This window comes from Rhinopithecus bieti, unplaced genomic scaffold, assembly GCF_001698545.2.
Source record: "Rhinopithecus bieti isolate Rb0 unplaced genomic scaffold, ASM169854v2 scaffold_2350, whole genome shotgun sequence".
In the NCBI taxonomy this organism is placed as follows: domain Eukaryota; kingdom Metazoa; phylum Chordata; class Mammalia; order Primates; family Cercopithecidae; genus Rhinopithecus; species Rhinopithecus bieti.
Window position 1 is genome coordinate 1,859,018 of NW_016803902.1, and position 24,526 is coordinate 1,883,543.

Genomic DNA, 24,526 nt, shown 5'->3' on the forward strand with positions numbered 1-24,526 from the left:
TCTTTGGCTCAGATGGAGTCAGAGTCTCCACTGCAGCTTAGAACTTGAAGACGGCAGCCTGTGATAAACTAGTATCTAGGCCCGCTTTATGGCCGACCTTTCCCTGAAGTACCTTTAGCCATTTCAGTAGGGATGGCTGTGCTTCCTTCCCCAGGAATTCTCACCAACTCCTCTGCCCTACCCTTCTTTAATAGTCCGGTGCCCCTTGGCACAGCGTGTTCAACTTACACAACCCTTTGTCTCTTCACAGACTCTTTGGTGGGAAGGCTACCAAGCAAGTGCCCATCGCCACAGCTGAAAACATGAAAAATTCGGTGGTCATCTCCAATCCTCATGCCACCATGACTCAGCAAGGTAACCTAGACTCCCCGTCAGGCAGTGGTGTCCTGAGCAGCGGGAGCAGCAGTCCTCTCTACAGCAAGAATGTGGACCTCAACCAGTCTCCGCTAGCCTCCAGCCCCAGCTCAGCCCACTCGGCCCCTTCCAACAGCCTCACCTGGGGCACCAACGCCAGCAGCTCCTCCGCAGTTAGCAAGGATGGCCTGGGCTTTCAGTCTGTCAGCAGCCTCCACACCAGCTGTGAGTCCATCGACATCTCCCTCAGCAGTGGAGGGGGCCCCAGCCACAATTCTTCCACTGGCCTCATCACCTCCTCCAAGGATGACTCCTTGACTCCCTTTGTCAGAACCAACAGTGTGAAGACCACACTGTCAGAAAGGTTGGTGCTGTGCCTCTGGCTGACTTTCTCAGAAAGACACCCTTCCAAAAGTAAAAAGATTAGCTTAGGAATCCCAAATGTCGAATAGCCTTTGCCTGTGAGATTTCTCTTTCTAATTTCTGCTGTGTTTCATGGGGAAGCCAGTTTGGGATGGAATCAAGCTTGGCTCTGCTCCCTGTTATCTTTTCCTCTGTGGTTATTCTTGGTGCTTGGAGCTGCTCAGTCTCTCGGGGGCAGATGTATGCTACCATTTGAAGTGGCATTCAGCTTTTGAAATCCTTCAGTTTTATCCTGTTTGTGCATCAACAGCTTCTTTTCCCTCCCCTTGTAATTGTGCAAGCAGAGCGGGTGACTGGGTGCAGCCATGGAGCGTGGAGTAGGACGCTCTTTAGACAGCTGGGTAGATTTGTTGTCATCGTGGCAAACACCCTCCTCCTGGACTGATAGGAAATCAGGAAATTAAAAGTGTTCTCAGAGCCCTGGATTTCACTGCAGCAGCGATAAAGGTGTCCAGTTTCTGCATATAGGGAAGAAAGCGAGGATCAGCATGGGGAATGAGAAAAATGTATATAACAACACATCTCCTTTCTTCCAAGCTAATGTTCCTTCTCTTGTTTTCTACCTGCCTGGACTTCTAGCCCTCTCTCTTCCCCTGCTGCTAGCCCTAAGTTCTGCAGAAGTACTCTGCCCAGGAAACAGGACAGGTAATGACATTGCAGGCCGGGGACCCACCGAGCCTCTAGGTTCTTCTGCCCATTCGTTGTCAAGCCAGATGTCTTGTGCGAGGCTGTTGGCCTAAGGCTCCTGCTTGTGTTTGTGGTTCTAGTGTACTTTGTGACACATGGACATGCCAGTGAGAGTCTATTCCTCTGTCTGCTAAAGCCCAGGGAGAGGTGGAGTTGGGCTGGCCCCTTCATTCCCGTTTTGGGAAGGCAACCTCAAACCCTGCCACTTGATCTGGGGCAGCAGAAGCTCTCGCTTGCATCTCTTGTGGCCTCCTGTGGCATGTTCCTGCTTTTCAGCTTCCTTCCCATTCCTTTTGCCACCCCCACCCCCAAGCCCAGAATTGACCTACCACCCACTGTGTAGCTTGGCCCTCACCTTTGTCTACCCCTCCCCATGCAGCTGCCTCTTTTCCCTTTCAGAATCCTTTGCTGAAGTTTGGCTCATTATGTCTTACAGACTGTTGTGTTCTGTGTGCCCATTTCCTGCGATGATAATGAAAAAGAATGTGTAGAGTGTTAAGACTTTACGAATGTACACGCTTGCGTTTGCCCCCAGCTGTGGGTGGGCCTCAGAGATGGATACTGACCTTAATGTTGTGGGGGAGTGATGGCTTGGCCAAACAAAACAAGCAGATGTTGTCTCCTGCCAGCAAAAAAAAACAAAAAACAAAAAAAAAACCTTCACCCCATCACCAGTGAAAACTTTGTTTTTGTCAGCTCACAAACCAAGCCTTTAAACCGTTGGTCTTTAGAGATCCAAATGCTTTGACTTTATCAGCCAGCAAGTTGTAACATGCCCCACCCAGGACTCAGCTCCTAGCTATGCCTGGGCCGCAGAAATGGAGAGGGACCTGGAATTCACTTCGTTACAGATGAATTCCAAATATGCAGACTGCTGGCCTCTTGAAACCTCCAGCAAGTCCCTTCTCCCACTTGAAGTCATTGCCAGTGGCATTTAGGGGGTGGGCCAGAGTTAGGGGTGCGGGGAAGTGGGCATCCCTCTCTCTGAGAAGCCGTGTTGGTGCAGAGTGCCCCTGGGCAGCAGAAGGCACAGGACCTCTGCTTTGAGGTGGGGCAACCCCTGAGTTTTGCTTTGAATCTGTGGAAAAGGAGGAACAATTGGGGTTAAGGGACTCAGGCTTCCTGGTAACCCGGGGTAAAGTATGCGCTGGTGTCAGCTCAGGCTGAGGACTGGGTTTCTTTTGTTTTCCACGGATGCGGATGTGTTGCATTGCATGCCTAGCTGGATAAGGCACTTCCTGGTGATGTGCGCCTCTCTCTCCAGGGCCCTTAAGCCTCCTCCCTAGCTTTCCCTCTTCCTGCCTTCTGTGTGCTGCTCTGAAGTTCTTATTTTTGTTTTAACTTTCCTACAGTGACCCGCACCTTGATAGGAACACTTTGCCTAAGAAAGGACTCAGGTATCTGTGTTTCCCCCTTGCATCTGTGCCATCTGTTGTGGCTTTGGAGCTTGGCTGTGTGACTCCTTCATGGCTGGTGGGGGTTTGGACTGGGCCGGGGTCCCCGCTTTGACCACCACAGCAGGACCTTTTGGATGACGGCTTCCCTTGCACCCTCTTGTTCTCACTCTCCATTTGTCAGCTTACTTGCTTGAACAGGGGCTGTGCTTTTTCAGGCTTACTGTGGTAAAACCATCTCATGAAAAACATCCCTGGGCAAGCCCAGGGAGCAGTCATTGCTACTTCTGGGGCCAATGGGTTTAATTTCTGAGCACTTCACCATGACCATTCTGTTCATATGGCTGTCTTCCAAGAGAAAGGACATGACTTATAGCATACTGATTGGTAAGCTGGGACAAAAGCACAAGAGGAAAGGAGTATTTTCCCCAAATTTGAAAATATTTAACTTTTCTGCCCATACAAAATTGCTAGACAGATAGTTTGCACTTGTCTAAATATTCTAATGGAAAATTGGTCCACTTTCAATGCCCAACAAGACCTGGGTGTGATCATTTTTTGGTGGATAATAAAGAAAAGACTCCCAGGAAGGACTGTCTTTCCATTCCTGGTAAGTGGTGGCTCAGGTTCATTTTTGATGCTAGTCCTGGCAAAACAAGATGCTATAAGTCACCTTTGCTCACACCATCTATATCACTTTGCCAATCAGAGAAACTTCAGTTTGCTAATGCCTCCCCCGTGATCTTGCTGTCTGATGGTTGCAGCCGTCATTTCTCCTGCTTTCTAAACACCACGTGCCTTGTAGCATCAGCTTCACCCTGCACTAAGCAGTAAGTGCTTTCGCATAAAATGGAACTTGGAATGAAATGTTTCATTGCTGTCATGTATGTCTGTAGTTAATAACCTGCAGCTCTTAAGACTGAGAGCATTCTGAACAGTAATGTGAGGTAGGTATCAATGCTTCCTTTCAGTGGGAGCCTCTGAGTAAAGCCAATGCTGAGAATCTAAGAGGGAAAGTATTAAAATCCCCCAACAGTCGTCCTGCAGGAGGGAGTTGAGCAGTGTGGCCTTAGCGGGGGCCTTGGCAAGGCCTTTTTGTACTTACCAGTTTCAGTCGTGCCTATGAGCTGCTTGTCAGCAACCATGCCAGTGCCAGATGCTAAACTCACGGCCACTCTCACTGTGAGTTGGACTTTGATGCCCCACTGGTGCCCTGAGAGGAAGCTAACTTCTAAATGTTAACATTTTGAAATGGTGGGTATACTTCTGTAGCAGGTCTAGCCTATCAAAATTATGTAGGTCTGGTTTTTTAAAAATTCAGAATAGAGATACATGACAGGCTATTTTCAGGCAATTGATGTGACCTGGAAAGTTGCATGTCTGTCAGATATAGTAAAAACATTAAGGAAGAAACGTTTCTGTGGTCCCTCTCACTCTGACTCTTCCTTGTCTAGCTCACCCACTCCATACACATGAACATCCAGTACGAACACACTGAGAACATCTTTCCTTAAGCCCAAAGAATCCCTCTATTGACATAATTAGTAGTCACTCCATAATACATAAGTCCGAGGGTACCCTGGCCACTTGGCACTCAGAAATTTCAGATGCAGGCCAGATGCAGTGGCTCATGCCTGTAATCCCAGCACTTTGGGAGGCCGAGGTAGGTGGATCACTTGAGGTCAGCAGTTCGAGACCAGCCTGGCCAACATGACAAAATCCTGTCTCTACTAAAAATACAAAAAATTAGCTGGGCATGGTGGCACATGCCTATAGTCCCAGCTGCTCGGGAAGCTGAGGTGGGAGAATCACTTGAACCCAAGAGGCAGTGGTTGCAGTGAGCCAGGATCGTGCCACCTCATTCCAGCCTGGGCAATAGAGCGAGACTATATCTCGAGAAAGAAATAAAGGAAGGAAGGAAGGAAGGAAGGAAGGAAGGAAAGGAAGGAAAGGAAGGAAAGGAAGGAAAGGAAGGAAAGGAAGGAAAGGAAGGAAAGGAAGGAAAGGAAGGAAAGGAAGGAAGGAAGGAAGGAAGGAAGGAAGGAAGGAAGGAAGGAAGGAAGGAAGTTTCAGATGCTACTTATGAGCATAATGAAAACAGCAAGCATTTTAAAAATCAAACATGGATTGAAATCTCAACTCTGTGACTACCAGCAGGGTCCTTACCTTCCCTGAATGTAAAATGGGAATGATGGCATCTATGTTGCTGAGTAGATCTGAGGCTTCGGTAACGATAATGTGCATGAAGACACCTAACACGTTGTAGGTGTTCAATAAATCATCACCATATACATTTCAGAATAAATGAGGTGGACCACATAACTTCTGAAGACCCTCTCCTATAAAACCCAATGATTTGGGGTTGCTTTTATGAAGATTTGTTCATGCTCTATTACAGTAACTACTGTAAACATCAGTGTCTTCAAACCTTGCTTTGTATGTCTGCTTTTTCATATGCTGTGATTCATGGTCGTTTATTTGTGCTGTAGAATGGCAGATGCCATGAGTTGTCTAATTAAAACTCCCTCAAAGCTCTAACAGCAACTCATTTTGTTGCTTCAGTCCTGTCAAGGTGGGGGCTTTGACATGACACTGTCATGAAGCAACATGTTACGGATACGCCCAGTGACGGCTCTTCTGAGCATTTACCAATCTTCTTCCCTTATGTGTTCCCTCCAAACTGAAAGGAATAGTCATTTTCCCCAAACACAGGCAAATAGAAAAAAGGTTTTGAGAAACTTTGTAAGTTTCCGGGTGTGTAGTGATCTGATTTTTAAAAAATCATCTTTGAATATATGTTTTCTTTTTATATATTTACCATCAACTCCACAGAGTTCATTTTAATAAGCGTTGTTCATAGTTAATTCTGGCTTGATTTCTGTCTGTTCAGGTATACTCCCACCTCCCAGCTTCGCACACAAGAAGATGCAAAAGAATGGTTACGGTCCCACTCTGCAGGAGGCCTGCAGGACACCGCTTCCAATTCCCCCTTTTCCTCTGGCTCCAGCGTGACTTCTCCCTCTGGAACAAGATTCAACTTTTCCCAGCTTGGTGAGTAGCCACTTGTCATTAGCTATATTGATCAGCTCCCTAGGACAGTGTTTATCTTATATATATAATATATTTTTATTTCAATAGTTTTTTGGGGAACACGTGGTTTTTGGTTACATGGATAAGTTCTTTAGTGGTGATTTCTGAGATTTTGGTGCACCCATCACTTGAGTTATCTTATATTGTGAAACAGCCATATAGTCACATCCTGCTCAGTGTCTGATTAGCTCTCGGCAATATAGTTTGATTACAGGAGATTGATAGCAAAACAAATAGAGAAAATAGTAAAGTTTTTGATACTCTAATCAATAATTTTCTTTATTTGGTTGATATAGGTAGGCTATGGCAAAGAACATGTTATCACATTCTTTTTTTTTTTTTTTTTTTGAGACGGAGTCTCGCTCTGTCGCCAGGCTGGAGTGCAGTGGCGCGATCTTGGCTCACTGCAAGCTCCGCCTCCCGGGTTCACGCCATTCTCCTGCCTCAGCCTCCTGAGTAGCTGGGACTACAGGCGCCCGCCACCACACCTGGCTAATTTTTTGTATTTTAGTAGAGACGGGGTTTCACCGTGGTCTCGATCTCCTGACCTTGTGATCCGCCCACCTCGGCCTCCCAAAGTGCTGGGATTACACGCGTGAGCCACCACGCCCGGCCAATTATCACATTCTTAAAAAGAATGCATTCTCTTTCTAAGACCTCTGAAGAAATAGATTTTATCGCATATCCCATGTTAGGTCATCCTCATTACTTTATTAAGTTGGAAATAAAAGTTAAGTTTTGATTGAATAGGTATTCTTAACAATGCCTACTTCTGACATAATGCTTTGACTGGCACAGTGGGGAAAGAAAAAGAATTTATGTCACAGTCCCTGCTGACATGTCAATGGAATTCTTTTTCAGGAAGACAAACACGTCAGTGCACACCTGTATAACAGGGTAAAAGAGAACAATCCAAAGCTTTACATGAAACCGTGTAAAAGCTGAATATAATTAGATAGCAAGTATTAGACACATTTAGAAAAAGGAAAGATTAGTGCTGGCTGGAGTTACAGGCAGAGGTTATGTGAAGGTGGCAGGGTAGGAGCTGAGCCTTGAAGGACTGATAGCGGGTGAGAAATCTTTTCTAATCTCTTCCCACTCTTTAGAGAGGCAGCCTTTTCTGAATATAGTGAATAACAAATTCAGAGTCTTTAAGGATAGAGATGGCTTATAGTCAAGTGAGGTTTAACTCTTCATTTCTGATTGACTAAATGAGTACCTCTGAAAATATTGCACATGACTCAAATGGACAGGATTTTCATAAGAAAGCTAGTTTTAGCTGAGACAAATGTGCCTTCCTTGCATTAAAACTCTTTATACACCATTATTAAATGTCCACCATCTGAGGCAATGGGACCTATGTTCATACTGTTCTTTCCCAGCCATAACTCTTTGAGGCAGGAGATTCTTGTCATGCACAAATGCTTCCCATCTGATCAAAAGCCTAGTTAGACTATTTTGGGCTTTTGGCTTTAGAGAAAATCATTCCAGATGAGCCTGAGGAGTAATTAGCTCATGCCTGGAAGGTGACACTGGCCTGTCTGAACGTGTCAAGTTGAAAAGCTGAGGCCCAGAGCCTTGCTTTGGAGCTGACCTGCCTTTCCACTCTTATTTTTAGCTCCCAGTGTGTAACTCAAATGCTGATGGGACTACCTTTTAGAAAACAGATGGAAGAAGAGTTGGCAGGAACACATATGGCTAACAATAAGCAGTCTTCTCTTTGTCCCCAACCAGGATTTTAACAGAGATATGAATGTCTAACCTTTTCAGTCTATACCTTTTATTCCAGCGAGTCCCACCACTGTCACCCAGATGAGCTTGTCCAACCCGACCATGCTGAGGACCCACAGCCTCTCCAATGCTGATGGGCAGTATGATCCATACACTGACAGCCGCTTCCGGAATAGCTCCATGTCCCTGGATGAGAAGAGCAGAACCATGAGCCGTTCAGGCTCATTCCGGGATGGGTTTGAAGAAGGTAAGGAAGGAAACTTACCATCTCCCAGGTTACTCACTGTAGTTAAGGGTCCTCTGTGCTAAGTTCACTTCATTAACCTGAGCTCCCACCTATAAGTGCTCCCACCTCTCCCACCTACTCTGGCGGTCAGGGATGGGGATCTCTGAAGAGTAAGGTCTGGCCTGACCCTTAATTAACCTTCCAGGCCTTTAAGGAAGAGGCTGCTTAAAAATCACTGGTGAACCATAGAGCTGACTGAGTTCCACTTTAGGCTTCTCCCTCCTGGACTTGGGCCACAGCTTCTTGGCATGCGCCTCCACCTTGAGGCTCAGCCACCGGCTCACCATCTTGGCAGAGAGAACTACCGAAGAGTTCATTTCCCTGTGTTGACACACCCATGTAGTTCTGGGGGTGGGGCAGCCATGCCTCTCTGCTCTGCTGCAGAATTTTTCATCCCTTTTCTCAAGCACTGGATGTTTACGTGTATTGTTTTCAGTTATGCCCTTTTCTTTCTTTGGTTGCTAACTGTGAATATTTGGGGTTGGATTTTTATGTTTGGTTCATTTTCATCAGAATCATGGGAGAAAAGTTCTGTGGACAACTTTGTCAGCCGTCTTCACAGCTCACTTCATTTCTCTCTTTATTCTGTCACCCAAGGTATGAGCTAGGGGAGTAAGCAGTCAAAATTCTATAGAGGATATCACCCCCACCCCATGAAGATGGGGCTGATAGGACATTGGCAGCAATGCTCATCAACCAAGGATTAAGAATAGGAGTCAGACTAGCAGAGTTTAAATTCCAGCTCCACTGCTTTTTAGGGATACGATTTTGAGCAAGTTGCTTCACCTCTCTATGCCTCTGTTTTTTCACGGATAAAATAGGGGTGAGTAATAATAGTATTCAGCTCATGGAATTATGAGAATTAAATGAGATAATACATATAAATGTTAACACAATAATGTTATTACATGTCATGGCCTGTAATAACACAGCCATAAAGCTATAATAACATAGCTGTAAAAACACAGCTTCAGCATTGACTTCCTGGCAGCTCAAAGCCCCCAGCCAGAGAATGGGGAATCTTGGAGCAAACAGAGCCTAGTCTGAGGACTATACATCTAGTTGTCCCTTTGTTGCCATTGACAAAACAGAATGCAGAGAGTAAGTTATAGGTGCTTCCCAGTCCCCGTATGAGCAGGGAAAAAGGGCCAGCATCCTCCCAGCATGAAAGAACAAACAAACCTGTAATTGTTTAGGAAGTTTCAAGTCAAAAGGGAGAGAAACACAAGGCACAGGATTCTGTTTTTGCCTTATGTTCTTTTTTTTTTTTTTTTTTTTTTTTTTTTTTTGAGACGGAGTCTCGCTCTGTCCGCCCAAGCTGGGAGTGCAGTGGCCGGATCTCATGCTCACTGCAAGCTCCGCCTCCCAGGTTCAGCCATTCTCCTGCCTCAGCTCCCGAGTAGCTGGGACTACAGGCGCCCGCACCGTCGCCCGGGCTAGTTTTTGTACTTTTTAGTAGAGACGGGGTTTCACCGTGGTTAGCCCAGGATGGTCTCGATCTTCCTGACCTTGTGATCCGCCCGCCTCGGCCTCCCAAAGTGCTGGGATTACAGGCTTGAGCCACCGCGCCCGGCGCCTTATGTTCTTTTTAACAGAAGTTTTAAAGAATGTAATTTACAGATCAATTGCCCCCTGGTTTATTTTCTTGGTAACTTAATACTTTCCACTCTGATTTATGTATCATTTGTATACCATGACATTCGGTGAACAGGCGCAAGTCTGTAAATCCATATATGGGAAGCTGCTGGGACGAAGGATTAAGGAGGGGAGAAGCCTGAGTCACTAAGGGGCATTTGTGAGATTTAAGTGCTACAAATTAATGCTATAACTGTTCAGAACAGTGATAGTAGAGAATATATTGTGATCCTAAGGTGAAGGAAGAGACAGTTTGTCTTGAACTTCCTTCTAGTCAGTGTACCGGCAAAGCGTCACCATGGAGCATTCCCCGACCTCCCCGGGAAGGATTTGCATATGGAGTTTGTCCCGCACTGTATTTCTCTTCTCTACCATGTGTGTTCCTGAGTGAACCACGTCCGGTACTGAAACTTGTCCAGACAAGCACACTTCGCCTCATAAAGGTCCAGGACCATTGCAGTATCATCATCAGATAGCTTTTATTTATTCCATCTGGAATCAAGCTGGTGGACAGCAAAACTGTGGAATATCTGGAATGTCAAAATGACATTGATAAAAAGTGCTTGCCCACAAGCAGTGTCTAGACTTTTGTAAACCTAATAATTCATGGTGACATGGAACTGAAGCACAGAGGTAAAAGTCAAATTTTAGGGGAATGGATAGAGTCTGCTGTCAATACACTGTGAATATGTAACATCATCTTTTGGAAGATAGGGCATCAGATTGATTTTATTTCTTCTAAGGATATTATATTCAAAAACAAAATGGGGCTTGTGTAATTAGGTTTTAATTCCTTTCGATGAAATTCCTTTTCTTTTGAATTTATTAACTCCCAGTATTGCAGGAGCAGTTGGAAGAAAATTGACATTTCATGTTTGGACCAAACAGAACTTCTTGTAATAATCAGTTAGGTGTATTATACGCCATAAAGCAGAACAGAAATTTAGGAAGAAGTAGCACAAGTATTTATGTGAGGTTTTTGTGCAATTTAATTAGCACTTTCCACTTTGAAGGAGTTTTAGGAATTATAAATATGTAGATTAGGTACAGACATGGCCCAGATGCAGCCTTTCAAAGGTGTTTCAGGTAAACTGCTTTCTATCAGATGCATTATGCGATCTTAAAGTCAACTTTAATAGCATACATTTAAGGGGATGCTTGAGGCATTTTTAAAATGGATTCTAGAGAAAAAAAAATCCCATGACTTCACCAGTCATCACTAAGAGCTAATGCAATGAAAAACAGAGAAACCCTCCTCTCTCAGTCTATATGGAATCCGCAGGAGCAGAGAAGCTTATTAACCAAGAAAGCTTGTCTTGCAGCTTACTTGTGTTTCTAGCCCCTGAATTGCAGAAGTGGTTCAAATCCTGGCACCTCTACTGTTAGCAATATGACTCTGAGAAAGGACTTGACCTGCTCAGCCTGTTTCCTATTCATTGAAATGTGAAAAATAATTGTACATGCTTTGGAAAATTGAAGTGAAGATTAAGTGAGATAAATCTTGGAAAGCATTTAACAAATAACTTTGAAAGGGGAGTATTGTAAGTGCTTACTCAATGGTAGCTATTGTTATAATTGTCACATTATAGCCTTCTCTCCAAGGGCCATTATCATCCTCATTTTTTTTAATGGCCAAATTGAGGCAAAAGTGACTTGAAGACTTTATGCAGCCACAATGATGTCTTAAGCCTCTTGATTCCAGTCCCTCTTTCTTTCCACTCAATCCTACCTTGATATTTGACTCAGCTGGTTTATTTATTTATTTATTTATTTATTTATTTATTTATTTATTTATTTTAAAAACCTGTGCGAGGCGAGCTCTGATCTTTCAGGGCAGTCCATTGGCCATCAGAACTGCATTTCATTCTTCTGACTCTTTCCACAGTACCCAGTTGTGGAATGAGAAATTGATCATGATGCCTAGATCCACATTCTCTTTCTGCTCCTGACTAGCTGTGTGTCTGGCCACGTCACTTAACCATTCTGAGATTTAATGTACTCTGTTGTTGATTAAAGGTGGAAAAGTCCTGCCTAGTCTGGGATTGCTACCTGCAGATTCTCTGTGAGAGTCAGAGGCACTTGATTGCTTTATTGGCTGAAACAATGCCTAGTTGTTTCATTCTATCTAGTGTTTTCACTCCTACTAAAGCATCTTTCTTCTCAAACATTCCTAGCTTGTGCCCATGTGTAGATTGCATGAAGGGACTAGGACACCGTTCTAAAAGACACCAAAAGGCTCTTTTGAGAAAAACAAATGAACGGAAAAGAAAATCAGAAACCAGCACAACAGATCACTCGAAGGCAGAGCGATCTCCTGAATTCTATCAGCAGATCCTGTTCTTGAATTGCTGTGTGACCTTAAGCAAGTTATTTAACCTCTCCGAGTTTCAGATTTCTCAATGGCAGAAATGGCCTAGATATTCTCTGTGGTTCCTTGTAGCTGAAAAAATGTGGAGGTGTAGCTATAGGGAGGAAAACTACATAGGCCGCTTTAGCTGTTTAGCCTCTGTAACTCCCATAGACATTCTGTTGTCCAAAAATAACCACATTACATAACCCAGGCTCTGACTTGGCTCAAGTCCCTTGAGGGAGGCCCAACTGCAATGGTACAGGTAAGCCACATTCAGTTTTGGGTTGACTCTGAAAATCAAGGAATCTGTCTCTTTGGAATGCAGCCTTGCTGTTGCTAATTACAAAGTGAGAGGAGTTAATTATTGAGAAAAATAATTACCTCTACCTTAAGCCTGCCAGATGTGATCTTCTCTGCCTGTGGCCCCATGCTTGCACTGAGTTGTTGCTAAAACTGTGTCAGTAAGTTTATATGTGTGAGATGTAGAAATAGAAACGAAAAAACTTCCATTTTCCAGCAGCCAGAGGCCATATAGCAGCCCTGTGCTGGTCTCTGGCACGCCAGTCATGCAAGTGTGCATAGCTGTGTGTTACCCACATCTCTTCACCCAGCTTGACCTCCAACATAATTCCTCCACTACTGTCTGTGTCATAAGCTGAATTAACTTACCTCAGTGGAATATTAGGCCACTAAATTGGGACATTAAAGGCCTGTGTTAATGTGTGGACATATTAACACTGAAAGCCATTATTGGCCATTAACAGCTTAACCTGATTTTTTATGGGCATGAGTCAGGTTAGTCAGGGATGAAGAAAACATGGAGGAAAAGATCTAGAATGCAGGGCATTGCTAAGGAGGGTGGATGTATGTGATGATAGAGGGACAGCTTAGAGCATTAGGGAGCTGCTAAGAGAGAAGAGAGCTGGAATAGCAAGCCAAGAGTTACGTGGGCTCAGAGGGAGGAGGAAGCCCACCCAGATGGCAGTTAGGGGAATGAGGAAAGGTCCTATAGAGAAGATGTCATTTGAGCAGATCTGTTTGGGATAGACAGTATTTAGATGCAGCCTAAATGAAGAGAACTGCACGGGCAGAGACTCTGAGGCAGGAAAGTACTGTCTAGGGCAAGCTTGGGAGAGCAGTGTAGGATTCATAGTGTGACAAGAACATGTAAGGGAAGAAGGAGATGTCAGGGAAGATTTACTGGAAAGATGACGGAGAGGAGCCTGAGTGTTAGGCTGAGCTACTTATCAGCTATCTTGTTGGCATGTAGCTTCTGCTGACTGCTAATCCAAGGTGAGTTCACTTCGTGGGTGGTAGATGAATGCCATTTAGTAGACGTGGAAGTTACCCCCGTGCCTCCCACTTTAGACTACAGGTCATAACTGGGTGTGGGAGTAGAGCCATTCCACCCATGGCCAGGAAAGCTGTGCCCAGTTAAAAGTCCTATGATGCCTTAACATGGGAATATTTCTTTTTTTTCAAACAAGTTGTTCAGAAGTTACCAAGAAAATAAAGAACCTGCTTCTCACAAAAGAAGGCAATTAGAATACCCAAGTCCTAGAAAAGACTATGCTGTAAAATTAGAACAGATAATAAGATGCCTCCACTGGCTGGGGGCAGGAAGGGTGCTAAGGACATACAAGTTGGTTCTAGTCAAAAGTACCAGTTTGAAACAGAAAAGAAGACACCACTTGCTTGTCACTTTGTAGACATGGTAGAAATCAAATAAAGAATCTATATTTCGATGAATATGTTTTCTAAACAAATATTCTGCTGTATGGTCATCTAGAATGAACTTACTGTGGCCAACAGCCTCTTAGGTTCAAAATAATCAGCTCATTTTTTTGCATATACAACTGACAGATGCCAACAAGGTAAAAAAAAGTATACGGAACACAGTCTTAACCCTAAAGGAATACATTAGAAAAAAGAGTGAAGCAAAATATGCTGGAATGGTAGCAGGTTGCCTCCGGGCAATGCATTTGTGAGTCACTGCAGGTTGTGACAGTGAATATGCTTCTTAACACTTCTCTGTACTTGAAAATTTTTGTTCAGTAATCATATATTATTTTGACAGTCAAGAGAAAAAGTATTCAGAAGGTTGAAGGAAAAAATGCAGTAATAGAAGAGTGACATCCTTAGCAAAATCTTACTTATTTGTCACTGACTTTTCACCAAACCAGGAAAGGTTGGGTCAAGATGAGATTAAGTCATTCCAAGCCTGGAGTGTCCTGTATTACTGATTTTTTCCTCCTCTGTCCCCTTTTTGGTACCATAACAGCCATCTATCAATTCACCCTTTTTTTTTTTTCTTTTAATAGTTCATGGATCCTCACTCTCCTTGGTTTCCAGCACATCGTCAATTTATTCTACAGTGAGTATAAATCAATGCTGTGTGACTGTGATCATGAGATCATGAGGCTGGGGTTCCTTTATCAAATGTGTCAAGAATAAAATATATGCATTTATCCTACAGAAAGCATTTCCATTATAAGGGGATCAATTAATTAGGGAACAAGATTTAAAATTCACAGACAGCTATTAATTATATTATACCAACCCCAAAATCCAGAACTGGCTGCCCTGTTAAAGTGGCATTGTGCTTTAGGTTATAACTATTTAGAATGTGTGAGAAGCCTTGGCCACCTGCTGAGGGACTTGGAAAAGAAAGGCCTTGAGCAATTTATTAACCGTTTGTCTGCCTCAGTTTCTTTCTTTGTTGTTGTTGTTTTTTTTTTTTTTTTTTGAGACAGAGTCTTTGCCCAGGCTGGAGTGCAGTGGTGTGATCTCAGCTCACAGCAACCTCCACCTCCTGGGTTCAAGTGATTCTCCTGCCTCAGCTTCCTGAGTAGCTGGGACTACAGGCACGTGCCACTATGCCCAGCTAATTTTTGTATTTTTAGTAGAGACAGAGTTTCACCGTATTGGCCAGGCTGGTCTCAACCTCCTGACCTTGTGATCTACCCACCCTGGCCTCCCAAAGTGTGGGGATTATAGGAGTGAACCACCGTGCCTGACCAGCCTCAGTTTCTTTATCTATAAAGTAGAAATAATAGCAGTCCCTACCTTATAGAGGTGTAATGAGGATTAAATGTTATGAAGATTATATTTCACTACAATATAAACTCTTTCTAGACAAGGACATTTTTGTTTTTATTCCTAGTGCCTAGAATAGTACCTAGCACATAGTAGGTATTTTAAAAGGTTTGAAAGAAATGGGAAAATAAATCTAAAACAATGAATATTGTACACACAGCTCAGAGCAAGCACTCCTAAATGCTAGATGTCATCCATGAAAGAGGTTTACTGAATGAAAGCCAAATGTAATCAAATAAATTTGGATCTTCAGTACTACTGGATTTGTTCAGTAGTACTTACTTTTTATAGCTGTATGCTATTTATTTTATTTTATTTTAGACAGACTCTCGCTCTGTCACCCAGGCTGGAGTACAGTGGCACAATCTTGGCTCACTGCAACCTCTGCCTCCTGGGTTCAAACAATTCTCCTGCCTCAGCCTCCTGAGTAGCTGGAATTACAGGCATGCACTACCACACCTGGCTAATTTTTTTTACATTTTTAGTAGAGACAGGATTTCCCTATGTCGGCCAGTCTGGTCTCGAACTTCTGACCTCAAGTGATCCACCCATCCCAGCCTCCCAGAGTGTTAGGATTACAGATGTGAGCCACCGCACATGGCCATAGCTGTATGCTATTTACTTTAAAAATAGTAATTTGGGAATGTCTACAGGAAAAAAAAAAAAAAATCTCTTTGTTAGTTGTGAATTGGAAATTCTTTAGCCTTTAATCCCATGGAAACAAATGTTTTAATAATTTAGGTTTTGATAATGCCCGGTTTCTGGTCTATATGGCAGGATACACTGTGTATAGCTCCTGGAAAATAAGAGGCCACCCCAGAATCAAGTTAAAGATACCAGGGCCTAACTGTTCTTTCTTAGGCTTGTAGTGAGCAAATAAACTTCAATGATTGCTGATATGGTCTGTTTTGAAGGACCTAGAAACTCTTGCTTCTACTCTTCCTAACCACCTCACCCCTCCAACTCTAAAATTCCTCTTTCCTCAGCTAGTCATCTTGTTTGAAATTTCATCACCAAGTCCTAGCTTTCCTTTTAAAGGCTTTATACAGAAAAACCTTGGAGAGAGGTTTTTTAAGCCATGATCTACTAAGAAAGCATAGAGATCGTCTTTCAGCTGTCAGCCAGTAGATAAACTATGTCCTTTCTTCTAGAATGAAACTGTGGGATATGGGTACCAAGGTTGGTGCTTTTAAACCTAAATTCACTTCTTCAACAGTATTTTCTGGCACCATAGATATGCCTGGCTCTAGACTAACACCTATAAGTTAGGAGAGATATAATTTAGGAGAGAAAGGAGCCTGCTACTGAAGGAGGAGGCCGTAGGCACCAGAGGGACATGGGACTCTAGCTTCACAGGACTGGTGCAGAGAAGCTGTAGTGGATGGTTCAGTGCCCAGCCCCGTGTTTCCCCTGTGGCATTCCCAGGGGTTCTTGCCAACACCGAGGGGAGTGGGCCTTTCAGAAAAGTAAAACATGGGAGACTGGCCAGCATTAACCAGCCTTGGAGGGAAAGAGCATAAGCTTCTCAACCTGTGTGTCTTCAGATCTAGGAAACTGTCACATGCAGTTCCTGGGGGCAGCCCCTTCATGCCAACCACTAGAAGGCCTTACAGTAAAAGACTCTCTTTCAGTAGGTGTTGTTCTGGGTATGGGGACATGAAGATAGTGTTTTCATGAAATTTGAAATTGTCTTTTCTGAGCTGATATAAATTCAACAAATTAGCAAAGACCTAATAATAATACTTTTTAATTCCATTTTTTGTCTGGATAACAAGAGCCCCAAGGTGTAATCACAGAGTTCGTCTCACCATGTGACTTTGGGCAAATCACCTAGTTATTCAGAGTGTCTCCCCGGTTTTGCCCTTGGCATCAGGAAACTGAGCAAGGTGATCTTCTGAGGCCCCTACAATCTCTGACATTCCATGAGTCATGGAATCAAAGGCTTCCATTTACTGTCCTCACATATGCCTTCTCTGAGAATATAGGTTACTTTTGCGGACTTAAAAAAAAAAAAAAGCCTATCAGTTGAATGTTTTTATGCTGGTGCAGTCTACTAATTTCAAGAAAAACTGCAAGTCTGGCGAGACTGCTACTCTACCACCCAGCACTGAGGTGTGGTCCCTTATCTATTATTACCTTCTTGGTGATAATGAAATTCTGAAATACATGCTCCAGGCACCTTTGTAAATGTTAAGGTGATATATAAAATTCTTGTTTGTTGTCTGAAAAGAGATCTTTGAAATGTTAAGTTGCCACAGACCCAGACCAAGGAACCTGCTTAATAGCTGAGAGTTTTAAAGGCTCTTACTGGATGACAGTAGGTTCTTTCCTTGAAATCTCTATAATGAATATTCAAGAATGCTCATTCTGCATGAAATTTGTCTGCAATTTTAATTATCAGTGAAAGAAAAGATTACAGAGTGCTAAATGATTGCCTTGGAAAAGTTATGGTTAGCTCTTAGAGTAGAGAAAATCTCAAAGGCCACCTCTGGCCTTAGACTTGCTTTCTTGTTTGGTAGGGAACACTTGAGTTCCCAGGAGAGCTGCTGGATGGATGGAGGCTAGCAGCTTCACATAGTGTTACCAGATATGCAGAACTGCAGCAACAGCGGCAAGATACAAAGCACATGCTTTCTCTAGGCCGCTGTTGATAATGGGGGCCCATCCCCAGAGACAGGTGGGCACAGTGACAGACAGTGGCAGAGGCATGGGGAAGGGCTATTAGAGCCTGTCGATGGAAGTGTTTCAAAGTAGGACTGGTCCTATGTGGGTGGTTAAGCCTGCTAACAGGCCTCCACCGGCCTTCCAGATGTTAGATAGTGGTGACATTCTCACCATTAACTTGTACCCTTTGGATTGAACTTGGGGCTTCTTTCTGGAAAGTCCCCATGAGAATGTAGCTATAGTAAAAGTACAGGAGAATATGCCTAGGCTCTGGAGCCAGACTACTTTAGATCCAGTCTCAATTCTGCCACTTACCAGCTGTGACCCTGGGCAAATTACTGAACCTTCCTGTGCCTCAGTTTCCTCATACACAAAACAGAAAGCAATAGTATTAGTACCTCCTCAAAGAGTTGTTATAAGAATTAGATGAATAATGAATGTAAAGTGCTTGGAACAGTCTCTGGCACATGATAAGCATTCAATAAATGCTCGCTGTTATTACCAGAATGCAGGCAACACAAGGTCAGGGACTTGGTCATGTTCACAGCTTTATCTTAGGTTCTTAAAAACAGTGCCTGGCACACAGTAGGAAATCAGTAAATATTTGATAGGTGGTGGTAGTGAGGATGGATGGACAGACAGACAAAGATGAATGAATATTATCTGGGAGGGAAGAGTGAGCTCTGAGGACATCTTCCAACCTTCTCCTGAAAGCATTTCTTAGATAAGGAGGTTGTTCAGTGTGACTTTATACAAGACACTTAACCTCTCTGAACCTCAGAAGGAATACAAACAAACCTACCTAATGGAGTTTCTGCAAGGATTAAATGACTTGGCTCCATGTATTTAAAAATTGGTTACTGCTATTAGGAGCCAACCTAGAGGAGGGAGCTTGTGGGCAGGATAAGGAGGGAGGACAATGGGGAACACAGGGTGAAGGCAGATCAGACAGGAAGCAGCTGCCCACCTATTCCAGCTGATGGATGTGCTCTGCGAGTTCTAATGAATCATACCCACATTGTATTGTGAACTAATGGAGACGTTGACATTAGGGTCAGATGCTGATTTTAAAAAAATAATGGGCTTATCCCTAGTAAAATTGGATTAGGACACTTAGGGAGGACCCAAGGACAAAATAGAGTTCTTACTGATGTTCACTCACCTACCTGGTTCCCAAGTCACTCTTCCCTCCCTGGGGAAATTAGAGCAATGGGTAGAGAGAAGGTCGAACACTCAACATTTCCAGGAAGGAGGTGGGATCCTCTTTATGAGCCCCTGTGGGAACTAGAGGAGAGGGAAAGAAAGGTTCCTCCTGCAGTGGGTTCCCCAATTCATGTGGGCTCCCCCTATGGGAGGAGAGAGGGTCTTATAGTTTCTAGCTAGCAGGTACCTGTGTCACCACAGACACAGAGCCAGCATAGAAGGGACAAAGAGGGAAGCCAGTAAGAGGGGCAACAGAGTTCACCCTTACTCCACAGGGGTCACAGGTAATTGGGGTCCTTGAAATGGGACAGCATGAAGATGAAGGCCACATTTATCCTCACAACCTGTGGAGTTACTGGGCTGGCTAATAGGGGCTCCCAAACCCCCCTCACTTTGAGGTCTTTCTACCCTGGTGCTCCCACTGCAGTGTCCTAGGGAAGTGAGAGGAGGGCAGAAAATGGGGCAGAATTAACCCAGGAGCAGTCTTCCTTGCTCCCTAGAGTAAACTAAGGCTCAAGCTGGGAATACCATAGCAAAAACTCCAGGCGAATGACTAATGTGGGAGACTGACTCAGTTTTCTAGTTGAAGGAAGACAGCCTTTTGAAGTTGGTTTCCATTTTAACGGCATGCTGTGGTCAGGCAGGTTGCTTTCTCTCTGGCTTGAACACATTTATCAATGGGCTCAGACTGGGTGGTGAACTCCTGGGCAGCAAGCCTTGCCTCGGAAGCATCTTAGTACCTTTTGATACCTCAGGCTCTGCCTTTTGAGCTTCAGCCTTCTCCTGATCACAGCTGTGCATCAGAGCTCCTATACAGACAGGGCTGATGGGGATGGCAGATGGAGCACCTCTGCCTTTACTCTGATCCTCTATCTAAAGTTGCCAGAGTTGCCAGAGAAAATACAAAGCACTCAATATGAAATTTAGATTAACAACTAAATTTTTTTAGTATAAATATGTCCCTAATATTGCATGGGACATATTAGACCCTTTATTTTATTTTACATTTTATTTTATTTTATTTTTTGAGATGGGAGCCTCTATTGCCCAGGCCAGAGTGCAGCAGTGAGATCTCAGCTCACTGCAATCTCCACCTCCTGGGTTCAAGCCATTCTCTTGCCTCAGCCTCCCGAGTAGCTGGGATTACGGGTGCATCCCATCACACCCGGCTAATTTTTTGTGTGTGTTTTTAGTAGAGATGGGTTTCACCATGTTGGCCAGGCTGGTCTTCAACTCCTGACCTCAAGTGATCCACCAATCTCAGCCTCCCAAAGTACTGGGATGTCAGGTATGAGCTACTGTGCCCAGCACAGTAGACTTTTTTTTTTTTTTTTTAAGCTATTCAAATTTAACTAGGCCTCCTGTATTTTTATTTACTAAATCTGACTCATGGCCTTCTCCTCACATATCTTCTCCTGAGCACCTTACCTATCACCATCCCCTGGGGAGCCGGGTGGCTCCTCACAACCAAAATGTGGAGTGGTGTCCTCATTCTTCCTAATTTTTAAAAATCATAAGCTATTTGTATTTGGCCTTTCTGATGGGTCCATTTAATTGAACCAGTTTTTCCAGAGAAATACACCAGAAAAGCGACGAATAAATCTTCCAGATGGCTGCAACTATCTGAATATGGTGTTCCCGATGGGCTGGACATCACTATTCTTTGTTCCTTAACTGGTCTAATTTCCTTTATGTTTTCTTCACAGCCAGAAGAAAAATGCCAGTCAGAGGTAAGGAACGGCTTTCTGGTTGGACTTCCTCTTTAACTATTGTCAATCATTTGACCCTGCTCACCTTGGAAATGGACTCCTAAAGCATGTAATCCTCTCCCTTGCCATCTTCAGATTCGCAAACTGCGGCGGGAACTGGATGCCTCCCAGGAGAAAGTTTCAGCTTTGACTACCCAGCTGACAGCAAATGTAAGTACAGACATAGGGCAGTAGCATCGGGACAGGAAGCACCATCCTTGCCTTCTGAACAGCCTCAAGTCCTCCTGTGCTGAACAAATAGAAGTAGCACATTATAAAGAAAAAGACACAGGCTTTAGCATCATGGGTGTGAATGTCAGTTTGGACACTTACTGGCTCTGTGACTTTGGGTAAGTTCTTGAATCTCAGCCTGCATGTCCTCATCTGTGTAACGAGGTTGATAGTATTTACCTCTCAGTATTGGCCCATGGTCAATGCTTGCAATATACGAAGTGCTTATTAAAATGTTAATTTCTCTTCCTCTTTCTGAAAATTTTGATTTTGAGGGTGGGAAAAAAAGCAAAAAGGAAAGAAGCGGGAAGGAAAGAAATGTAGGGCTTCCCAATATGTAGGTAGCTGCTCTGTCATTGTAATACACACAATTATGTGTTTAGGAGATGCTGCCAACCAGCATTCAACTCAACAACTGTTTGAGTGCCAGCTATGCCCCAGGCACCATAGGTTCAATAGCAGAGCAAGCACAGTGACTGACATCTTAACATTCAGTCTCTGGGACGGCAGAGAAACAAAACAAACTATTTTGCTATAACATGATAACTGTTAAGATAAAGGGAGGAGGTGGTAGTGGGAATATCTAGGGGGAGCACCTAGCTCACTCTTGGTGAGGGATGAAAAAGGGGACAGCTCATCAGATATTGAAAATAAGAAAAAAAAAATTTTTTTAAGGGGGACAGGAAGGACTTCCTGGAGGACGTGACATCTAATGGATGCTATGTAGGGGAGAATGCATAGGGATGACAGCATTCTAACCAAAGAGAATAATTTGCACAAAGGTTGAGGAGAAAGATCTTGGTGTATTTCAAACTCTCAGTAGGTTGGTGTAATTAGTGTTTATGGCTTGGATGTGGAGGAGAGGTAAGGGTGGAGAGGGGACACAAGTAGGGAGGAAGAAGGCATCGAAGAAAGCCAAGGGTCAGATCACAGTGTCTGAGCTGTTGGGGTGAGCATCCGGGCTTCCTCCTGAAGTTAGTAGAGACCTCTCAGTGAGTTTTAAGTAAGCAGTGGGTGGGCTGGTTTGCACTTTAGACAGAGGATCAGAGTAGAGGCAGAGGTGCTCCATCTGCCATCCCCATCAGCCCTGTCTGTATAGGAGCTCTGATGCACAGCTGTGATCAGGTGAAGGCTGAAGCTCAAAAGGCAGAGCCTGAGGTATCAAAAGGTACTAAGATGCTTCTGAGGCAAGGCTTGCTGCCCAGGAGTTCACCACCCAGTCTGAGCCCATTGATAAATGTGTTCAAGCCAGAGAGAAAGCAACCTGCCTGGCCACAGCATGCCGTTAAAATGGAAACCAACTTCAAAAGGCTGTCTTCCTTCAACTAGAAAACTGAGTCAGTCTCCCACGTTAGTCATTCGCCTGGAGTTTTTGCTATGGTATTCCCAGCTTGAGCCTTAGTTTACTCAGGGGAACCATTTCTCTTTAAGGGCAGCATGTGGCATACCTAGTACAGTGCTTGACCTTGGTTATCAGCTCAGTAACTGGTAGCTGCCCCCATTAATATGGAGTCTCCCAAGCTCTCTTTCTTTTCTAGAAATCTTTGATTTTTTAAAGAAAAAACCCTGACCGGGCGTGGTGGCTCAAAGCCTGTAATCCAGCACTTTGGAGGCCAAGACAGGCGGATCATGAGGTCAGGAGATCGAGGACCATCTCTGGCTAACTACTGGTGAAACCCGATCTTACTAAAAAATACAAAAACTAGCCGGGCGTGGTGCAGGGCGCCTGTAGTCCAGCTACCAGGGAGCTGAGCAGGAGAATGCGTGAACCCGGAGCGGAGTGCAGTGAGCTGAGATCGGCACTGCACTCCAGCCTGGGTGACAGAGCAAGACTCCGTCTCAAAAAAAAAAAAAAAAAGAAGAAAAGAAAAAACCCTAACATGCGAGACCGCAATGTGTTTCGTAACCTTTTATTTTCTTTACCTCTTCTACCACCAGTAATGCTATCCAAAGAACTTTAAAAACTGACGTGAGAACTTAATTCTGAGGCGTAGGTCCTATTCAGAAAAACAGTATTCTATAGGTAGGTTCTATTCCACGGACAGATTCTTCATCTGGATAAGCAGATATGTAGATTTGGATCCAGAACAAACTCTAGACCCAGCAAGTCAGGGTCTTCTGGGTGTGATCCAAATGTGTGGTCTGACAGCAAACCCTGTCAATCCACAGTGATTCTGAGCTACTCTCCTAGTTTAAGAGTTACAGATGCCAATTGTTGCCTTTACTAGTCAACAAATAGTAGTTAACTTACTTTCCAGTGAACTTGAGTTAATCGCTCCAGTGACCTCATGCTGCCACAGGAGCCTCACCTTGGGCCGTTTAGAACTCTGCTTTTTGTTCTAGAAGAGTCAGAGTGAGATCCCTTATATTATTCCAGAAGAGTGTTTTGTTCCTCATAAAAGGCACTGAATCCAGTATTGTTTTAAAGTAAATATTTAGTCTTACCGCACACTGCTGGAAGGGTGAACATGTTTTATTGTCTCCCATCTTTCTCGCAAACCAAGCTGTGTTTGTTTTTCTAGGACAAACTACTCAAAGCCACCTTCTCTGAGTGTTTTTATACCACTTGTGTTTGTTTTCCCTGGGAATGTGAGCATGGCACTTGATGAGTAGGCTGTTGTGTGTGGCTCTGAACCAGGCTTGGAACTGCCTCCACAGCTTGTATTTTCATAGTTGTGCTAATGACACAAAGGCAACCCTTTTGCTTAGCAGAAAAATGGGATCCTCTGGATCTCCAGAGCAAATGTGTTTTCTTTTAAGCTTGCAAAACACCTTCTCAATAGCAGTCTTCATGGAGTCAGGTTTTTAAAATTTTTTTTTTTATTATACTTTAAGTTCTGGGATACATGTGCAGAATGTGCAGGCTTGTTACATAGATATACACGTGCCATGATGGTTTGCTGCACCCATCAACCCATCATCTATATTAGGTATTTCTCCTAATACTATCCCTCCCCTAGGTCACCACCCCAACCCCCTGACAGGCCCTGGTGTGTGATGTTCCCCTCCATGTATCCATGTGTTCTCATTGTTCAACTCCCACTTATGAGTGAGAACATCCAGTGTTTGGTTTTCTGTTCTTGTGTTAGTTTGCTGAGAATGATGGTTTCCAGCTTCATCCATGTCCCTGAAAAGGACATGAACTCATCCTTTTTTATGACTGCATAGTATTCCATGATGTATATGTGCCACATTTCTTTATCCACTTTATCATTAATGGACATTTGGGTTGGTTCCAAGTTTTTACTATTGTGAACAGTGCCACAGTAAACATACATGTGCATGTGTCTTTAGTAAAATGATTTAAAATCCTTTGGGTATATACCCAGTAATGGGATCACTGGGTCAAATGGTATTTCTAGTTCTAGATACTTGAGGAATTGCCACACTGTCTTACATAATGGTTGAACTAATTTACACTCTCACCAACAGTATAAAAGTGTTCCTATTTCTCCACATCCTCTCCAGCATCTGTTGTTTCCTGACTTTTTGATGACTGCCATTCTAACTGACATGAGATGGTATCTCATGTGGTTTTCATTTGCATTTCTCCATATGTTTGTTGGCTGCGTGTCTTCTTTTGAGAAGTGTCTGTTCATATCCTTCGCCCACTTTTTGATGGGGTTGTTTTTTT

At 43.7% G+C, this 24,526-nt stretch overlaps 1 protein-coding gene across 10 annotated transcripts in view; it reads left to right on the forward strand.

Moving 5' to 3' along the window:
• Positions 1-24,526, forward strand: part of NAV2 (neuron navigator 2) — a 412,855-nt gene that overhangs the window by 337,776 nt on the left and 50,553 nt on the right. For 5 of the 10 annotated variants that reach the window (XM_017858289.1, XM_017858297.1, XM_017858336.1 and 2 more), the window contains 8 exons: positions 251-718; positions 1,357-1,422; positions 2,817-2,861; positions 5,749-5,909; positions 7,738-7,926; positions 14,272-14,324; positions 20,620-20,643; positions 20,758-20,832. In XM_017858289.1, coding sequence (XP_017713778.1) covers positions 251-718; positions 1,357-1,422; positions 2,817-2,861; positions 5,749-5,909; positions 7,738-7,926; positions 14,272-14,324; positions 20,620-20,643; positions 20,758-20,832 — 1,081 coding nt within the window. The remainder of the gene's footprint in view (positions 1-250; positions 719-1,356; positions 1,423-2,816; positions 2,862-5,748; positions 5,910-7,737; positions 7,927-14,271; positions 14,325-20,619; positions 20,644-20,757; positions 20,833-24,526) is intronic. The other 5 variants (XM_017858306.1, XM_017858327.1, XM_017858366.1 and 2 more) reach the window with 2 other exon arrangements.